At 39.2% G+C, this 8,214-nt stretch overlaps 1 protein-coding gene across 1 annotated transcript; it reads right to left on the bottom strand.

Moving 5' to 3' along the window:
- Positions 1 to 255: 255 nt before the first annotated feature.
- LOC310649416 (C-type lectin BpLec-like) lies at positions 256 to 4,868 on the bottom strand (the record flags this gene model as incomplete). Its single annotated transcript, XM_083377819.1, has 6 exons — positions 256 to 351; positions 1,546 to 1,660; positions 2,014 to 2,085; positions 3,205 to 3,345; positions 3,496 to 3,587; positions 4,802 to 4,868. 6 exons carry the CDS (start codon positions 4,866 to 4,868, stop codon positions 284 to 286), a joined length of 555 nt encoding a protein of 184 aa, XP_083233945.1. The 3' UTR covers positions 256 to 283.
- Positions 4,869 to 8,214: the final 3,346 nt, after the last annotated feature.

The raw sequence follows: 8,214 nt of genomic DNA, 5'->3' as shown, positions 1-8,214 counted from the left end.
CCAACCAGCCCTACCAAATGTTGCCATCCCCTGTTCTTGAATGACAAAATATTCCCAGAAACTTTGTATTATATATCTGATGCAGAGAATTTATTCATATTTTATTTCCATTGAGAAAAGTCAGAACAGGGTAATGGTGATGTTGTCTATGCTAGGAGGAAATGTTGGCTAGGAAAGGAGAAGATCTGATCAGATCCAGTAAAATCAACAGGGTGTTGACCAAATTTGCAGGTATTTTGCAGTCAGTTCTGGTTGCATCCCAGTTACTTTCATCCAGATAGCTCTACAGCTGGTACTTACAGATGTAAGCATTTTGATTGGTACACGTCCCATCATTCCACAATTTAAAATCTAAAATGCAAAAAAAAAATAAGACAGAACTTAATTCTAATTCCTTCAATAGCGGTCTGGAAAATATTGTCATTCTTTATATTACATGGAAGTTTTACACTGGTCCCAATGGAATTTCCCACGAAAAGCAAAACAAATGTTGACTCTAGGAGAATAAATGGAGAACTGAACACAGCTCTTGTATTCTGCCCTCCCCCGCTCCCAAGAAAATGAATTTTCATTGTAAAAGTAAACTTCATTCATTTCATTGCAAAAGAGACCTAGGGTTTGGGGAAAAGGAGAGGAGGGGAGGGGAGGGGAGGAGAGGAGAGGAGGAGGGGAGGGAAAGAGGGGAGGAGGGGAGGACAGGACAGGGGAGGGGAGGAGGGGAGAAGAGGAGTAAAAGAGGGGAGGAGGAGGAGAGGACAGGGGGAGGGAAGTCAGAGATGTAGGCTCTGACCTTAATTGCCCATGATTACTAAACTATACAAAGAAATTTCCTGAAGTAGATATAGAATGTGGAGTGTATTAACTATGGATATACAAATGAATGCATAAATTGGTGAAAGTAAGTAACAGCGGAGCCTTCTGTTGTAATGGCAAACTTCCTTCTGAATCGTTTTGGCTGAACCAAGTCAGCCAAAAGCACAGCATTTGTCCAAAGTACCTCACCTAATCCAAAAGATTTATGCAAAGACAGGTAAGATCCCAATAAGATTTTGCACGGTAAAAATTACATCCATAACAAATTAATTTACTAATAATGTTCATGCCCTTTCATTATACTTCTGACCTGCTCTGTGAAGTGGCTAGCACGCTCTTCCTAACAAAAGAGCCAGTAGAACACAGCATGCTTGTTTGAAAAAGTTTAAGCCATGTTTTTTCCCACCTCACTACTCCAAAGGTGGTGGAAAATCCACTCTGACACATCTGGTTTTGGAAAGACTAAATTATATCTGGAGAATAGTTATCCAGCTTTGCTCTCATGGAAAGCTAACCATTTCTCCCAAAGACTTTTATTTAAAAAAGAGAGAGAGAGAGAGAAATTGAGAGTGAGGACATGTTCACTTTTGAATTATGGAAAACTCCATGAAACTTATGGGCTACATTCGTCTCACATGTGGGATAACTCCAGGTTAAACAACAAACCCTTATTTTCATGATGGCCCTGGTCTGAAAACATGGTACATCAAGAACCACCAAGTGTTGGCTTACCTGAGAGATATATCAGCTCCCCACAGTACTCATTCTGTTTAAAGTTGTCTGGCTGGTGTACCATCCAAGCTTTGTAGTTGAAGGTGGATTCATCAGCCCATCTCCATCGCCTTTTCTGTTGCCGGAAGACAGACCACAATCACATGTTAAAAAGATAAGTAACTTCTTGGGATCATAGGCTATACTAATTAGCCAGAAAAGCTGAGTGGCGGGGAGCTTTTAGATACTGGCTACGCTGAAGAAGTTCAAATATACTCCCCAAGTTGTCAAGTGACTTTTTTTTTTTTGTAACGTACATGGAACAAAATAAAAATAGCAAGGCATCATATCATGGCCAATTCATGACAGTGAAATTTTATACATGGTTGCATCTAACATTCAGCTCTATGAAATTATGGACTGCAGAGCTGCATTTTGTTAAATATTTTGGGCTATTACAATCACTCTTCTCCCACTGTTCATATTTACCTTAAAAGTAGAAGTGGAAGGCCGCTTGCAATGAACTTTTGTTATTATACTGTCAGGATGAAGTGGTCCCTCCTTCAGAAAAAAAGGGGGGCAGTGAAATATCTAGCACTTCTATTTGGTCTGAATTTAGAAGCCTTCTTGATATCACTGCAATCAGTGTAGGATGTGGACTATCTGAGGCCCAAAGCTAAAGAGAGCTTGGAGGGGCCCAATGTGAAATAGATGCACCAGAAATGCATCTGAAATCTAAACTGTAACTAAACAGGATCATGGGACAACACAAAACACACAGACACACAGACAGATATCTTTATGTATGTGCGTATGTGTATTTGTGTTGTACACACATGCACACACGCACGCACGCACACACCCCTAGACTTTAATAGTAAGGAATGTAAAGTGAAAAATACAAATTATTTTCAAAGGAAGGCATATGCTGATTATCTATTTATCATTTGGCTAGCTTGATCACTCTCATAGATTATAACAGCATACCTTGCAAATAGATATAAATCAGGAAAAATGTGGATAAGAGAAAAAGGGGGAAATAAATCTCCTCATCCCATATCTCATCATATATCTCTGAGGAAATAATAATGCTTCATGATTCAATCTTAATGAGTCGGTATTTTTCCCCTTCTTTTTTTAAACAACAACAAAAATTATCATTTAAACAATGGCTACACAAGATTTTTAACACCTACAGTACATAGAAAGGGCCTCATAAATTTCCAAAAGCCAAAAAGAACGAATTCTGAAAATTTGTTAAGATTGTGCAGTCCTCAAATGTTGCTTATTTAGTTTGCGCCTAAATCCAGCACTGACTGCAGTTATTAGCATCAACAAACCATCTCGGGTTCCTTTTGTTGTTGTTGTTAGCTGCGAAGTCGTGTCCAACCCATCGTGACCCCTTGGACAATGTTCCTCCAGGCCTTCCTGTCCTCTACCATCTTCTGGAGTCCATTTAAGCTCACGCCTACTGCTTCAGTGACTCCATCCAGCCACCTCATTCTCTGTCGTCCCCTTCTTCTCTTGCCCTCAACCTTTCCCAACATTAGGCTCTTCTCCAGTGAGTCAATATCTTATTCTCAGCAGGTAGCTCACCCAAAATAACAGAAGTGGGTCTGTAAAAATTACTGCGTAAAGAATGCAGTGGGGAAAAAATGAAATGTAAAACGTCAGACTCACCCTAGAGATATCACGGAGTCCCATCCAGACTTGGCTACGTGATTCCTGTTTGTCTTTGACGTATGCAGACACCAGCGAGGACTCTTCATGGCTGAGGATAGAGGCGAGATGACATCCCGGACCAAAGCTTTGGCACTCAAGCTAGAAACAGAAGCAGGACAAGAAAATGGCACGCCGTGATCATGAGTGGGAGTGTTGCAGACTTTAAACATTCCACATCTCCACTTGTGCAATTTTGGTTTCTCAAGAAACCTTTGACCACACCTGGACTGGTGAAAACACGGTTCTTACCTCAGCAGCATCCCAACTTAGTTTCTCATCGAAATATCCATAGCAGTTCCCCTGTTTCTGCAACCAGTCTCTGGGGCATGACGCAGCCTTGACTGCAAGGAGACAAAATGAGAAAAAACGTGCAGGTAAATGGAATAGTTTCCCAATATTCCCGAATGGGGCATGATGGCTCAGTGGTTAAAGGTGCTGAGCTTGTCAGCTGGAAAGCCGACAGCCCAGGTTTGAGACCCAAGCACTGCGCAACAGGGTGAGCTCCTGTTCCTTCTCCAGCACCTGCCCATCTTGCAGTTCGAAAGCATGCTAATGCAAGTAGATTAATAGGTACCATTTAACAGAGTTCCAAGCATTTTTGGAATATAACCATGCTGGCTACATGACCATGGAAAATGTCTTCGGACAACGCTGCCTCCCTCGGCCAAGAAACAGAGATGAAAACCATGCCTTAGAGTCAGACAAAACTGAATAGGGGAAACCTTTATTCTTTTTTTATTTCTGAATGGGATCCCTTCAGTCGGGAGTGGACATGACTGAAAGGGTTGAGGGCTGCATCTCTGCCTTTCAGTTTTTTGCGAGTGGAAGGAGACCATCTGCTAAATTGTCCATGGGCTTCACCAATTATGAAGGTAAGGACTTTTTCTGGTTTGAGGGGATAGGATTTTAAGATGGAGCAAAAGGCCCCAGGGAAACAAAATACTTCCACCTCATCATTTTAACCTTGAAGCTGGTCCAAAATCTATTTTCCAGACTAATGTCAAGGTATTCTAAGGGGCTGGGAGAATATTAGGCTTTGTTCAAAAGTCCTCCTTGTCCTACGCCCAGCATTAAAAGGTTACAAAAATCTCAAATGGACAATCCTAATTGACTAAAACTGTGTCACGCTGGAGTCACTGGGAAAACTGGCAATGTCTGAGGGAAAGAATTACTATTACTATTCCTACCCTTAACATGGAAATTAAATTAAAATATGGAACTTGACAGATCACCCTGCTGAAATTATATATTCATTTTACTAGTGCATCTCAGCAGCACAGTTTCAGAATACTGGGAGCAGCATAGAATCCCATCTGACCTGTATAAGACATAAAAATTCTGACCTGCATATTACATATTGCTATTGCTAAGCACATTGGTTTGTGCTTAAATTGTAAGCCGCCCTGAGTTTTCAGAGAAGGGCGGGATATAAATGGGATTAAAATAAAATAAAATAAATAAATAAACATATGAAAATGTCTGAAGACAGAGCTTACTTATCTAAGTTGTTTAATCTGATATATATTCCATATCATGATTAATTTGGGGGACTCACCTCCCAAAAATGGATTGGTGATCAAGATTCCAAGGCAACAGAGGCCGATGTACATGGACAATCCCATCTTCTGGTTGACCTTTAGGAGAAAAGAGAAGTAGATGTGATACAAAAATTAATAGAGCAGCATTCATATTAGCTTGCTGAGAAAGAAAGCAATTTTTTGAATATCATACTTTAATTCTGATCCTAGTCTACCTGCAAACTTTCTGTTGTGGTTCGTAGCATACAACTCATGAAAAGCTCTATTGTTACTTCAAAAAGACCTCTCCTTATTTCAATGCCGGATCACTTTATGGATAGCAGAGAGTATCTAACCAACACTTGCCAAGAATGCCTTCAGCCTCTCACCTTGCAAAGTTCTTCAACTGGAGAGGTTGAGTTGGTGGACGGTTGGACTGGTGGACTCTCACTTTCAGAGAAACCATTAAATAGTCTCCAGATGGCCTGGCATGAAATCAAGATGGACAAATTTCTTCAAGGATTTCCTGGTCCACCCTCTTCTTTTTCCCCTAATTGACAGGAAAGCAAGTAAAGTTCAGATGTAAAGAAAATTGGCTAATATTTCCTTAGGTAAAGAAAGGAATTATCAAAAATCAACCCATTGATTCTACACCCTAGTAAGAAGCAAACACCATGTCTTATTGTTCATTTATGATATTTACTTGATTTCTTTATTTTATTGGTTTTCAGCATCATAGTTTCTAGCCTCACCATACATCAAACATTCTAGCCTATGTTACATCAAATATTAGCACAACTGAGGCAGATAACTTCTTGCAGAAACACCAGCCCTTCCCTCAGATTTGCCCTGAGAAAAACACACTAAACTTCTTTTTCTATTTTAAAAGTTTTACAAGGAACATAAAAGCTAACACAAGCTAATGAAAAGCAAAAGAAGCAAAGATAAAAGGAGGAAAGAAGAAAAGAAAAAAAAACAGCACAGAAAGACTGGACAGAATGAATAGAGAAAAGAAGCTTCCAATTTCTTCTGCAGCAAATATTATATTTGCAGTTTTGACTCTTACTTTATGATTAGGGGGAAAGAGCTCACTTTTTTCTGCAATCTAGTGTTTTCTAATCATGAAAACCACAAATAACAAGTGTATTTTTTTCCACTTTCATGCCAAAAATGTGTAAGGGGTTTCCAGTTCATAAATATAGATTTTTTTCTCTAATCAAAGAAGTTATTTTAGCCATCTTTGCAAGTACCATCATCTTACCAAACAATGCTCCATTATGAGTATTTCCAAGCCTATTCCACATTTCAGCATATAATAATCTCATTCTAGTTTGCTTCCATTTTTGTCAGGTACTTCAGTTTGCATAATACTCATATCAATCTAACTGCTTACTACATCAGTTAAATGACACAGTTTTAACTGCCTGGACCAGTCCTTCTCTTAGTGAAGGCTGTTTGGCTTCCTAATGCAATGAACAACACTGATGGTGACTGGACAATATATATTTGGGAAGTGTGTTCATCTAATCACTTCTTGAAATTCTACAGTGGACTGTTGTCTCTTTTTGTAACTTTCTTAGGTGTGTAACATCTACTCAGTACTGTTTTTTTTCTTCAATCCTTGATTAAAAGTGCCTATCTAAATAGTGTATATATCTAGAATAAATAAGGAGGGAGGGAGGATCATAATGGTTAGGATGCTGGACTATACAAATGAATCCATCCACAACCATGCAAATGCATTGAATGACTCTGGGCCAGTCACTCTCTCTCAACCCAGCCTATTTTGTAATGTGTGCAACATCATCTTTTGGCACGACAATATATCATTGTCTTTGCCACTTTGATAAAAGCATGGGATCCTGCAGATTGCTCTGCTTGTCAAAGATAATTCTAAATAGTTGTGAACTTTGATCAGAACAGTTAATGCTCATTGACACAGTGATGCAAGCAATGAGCATTAACTGTTCCGATCAAAGTTCAAAACTACGATAAGATGAACCTGGGTTTTTTTAACCTTTTGAATAAGATTGCCTCGGAAATGGACTACTGCAATGCACTCAACATTGGGCTGCCTTGAAGACTATCTAGAAGCTTTGGCTGGTTCAGAATCAGACAGAAACCATCACAGGCCCATGTGTCACTGCTGCTCCATATACCACAATGATTGCCAGCAGGCTTCCAAGCTAGCTTTCAACCATTTAAGGTGCTAGTTATCACTTTTACAGCTCATGGCCGACAGCCTGGCTATTTGAGAGTCTGCCTATCTCTGATAGCTTCTTCCCATCCAGTGAGATTGGGTAGGGGGGATATTCAGAATCCTTTCAATTACATAATTCCATCTGTTGAAAGAAAAATCTTCATCAGGGTCCAGTCCAAGCTGGGAATAAACAAAATGGAGACAGATTTAGCAAGAAGGTTGTAGTTTATTGAAGAGCAGAGCCAGACAGAAATGTGGCTCTGGGAAAGCTGACCACATGTAGCCAGGAGTGGTGGGTTTTTATACCTTCTTGAGCTTTTGTGTTTGGAGTTGTTTCCCGTTCCTATGGCATGAACTTTGACCTGAACTTTTGAGTGTGTCCTTTTTGGGTATTCTGATGGTGGTGGGTTAATCGTATTATGTCCTAAAGGTCATATCTTGCTTCCCTGGGGCTGTGGCTGATGGCTATGTCCTATGACTTTTTTTTTAATTGAAAAGTTTTACAATACATTTTTGAATACAAAAAAAACTCCTCCTCCCCCTCCCCTCTCCCCAACCCCCTCTACCCTCCCCTCCCCCCCTCCCCGACTTCCCACAGCTGAATACAGGGTATAATAATACAAACAAGCATAATCTAAAATATGCTAACAACAATAATAAAACATTAAATTCTATCACACTTTAACTCTCCATAGTCAAAATATTAATAAAATAACTACTAACTAATTATACGTCATAAAAATCCACTACTTATTCAAATGCTAAATGATACTTTCTAGTCCCATATTTATTCTGAATATATTCAATCCATCTTCTCCATTCCACAATGTATCTCTGTTGCGATTGGTCTTTCAAATATGCTGAAATCTTTGACATTTCCGCCAAGTTAGAAACTTTCAAAGTCCACTCTTCTATAGTTGGCAGTTCTTCCTTCTCCCAATATTGTGCTACTAAAAGTCTCGCTGCCGTAATTAAATTCAACATCAACTTTGTATCTATAACAGTAGTATCTGTAATAATACCCAATAAAAACAATTGCGGAGAAAACTTTATCCTTTTCTTAAATATCTTTTGCATATTCCACCAGATTTTAATCCAAATAGCTTTAACCTTTTTACAAGTCCACCATATATGAAAATATGTTGCATCCTCACAGCCACACCTCCAACATTTGGGCTGGCAGTTCGGATACATACTTGCTAATTTTTTAGGATCTAAGTGCCACCTATAAAACATTTTATAAAAATTCTC

This window comes from Vipera ursinii (genome assembly GCF_947247035.1).
Source record: "Vipera ursinii genome assembly, chromosome: Z".
NCBI classification, from domain to species: domain Eukaryota; kingdom Metazoa; phylum Chordata; class Lepidosauria; order Squamata; family Viperidae; genus Vipera; species Vipera ursinii.
This window is presented reverse-complemented; position numbering and strand designations above follow the sequence as displayed.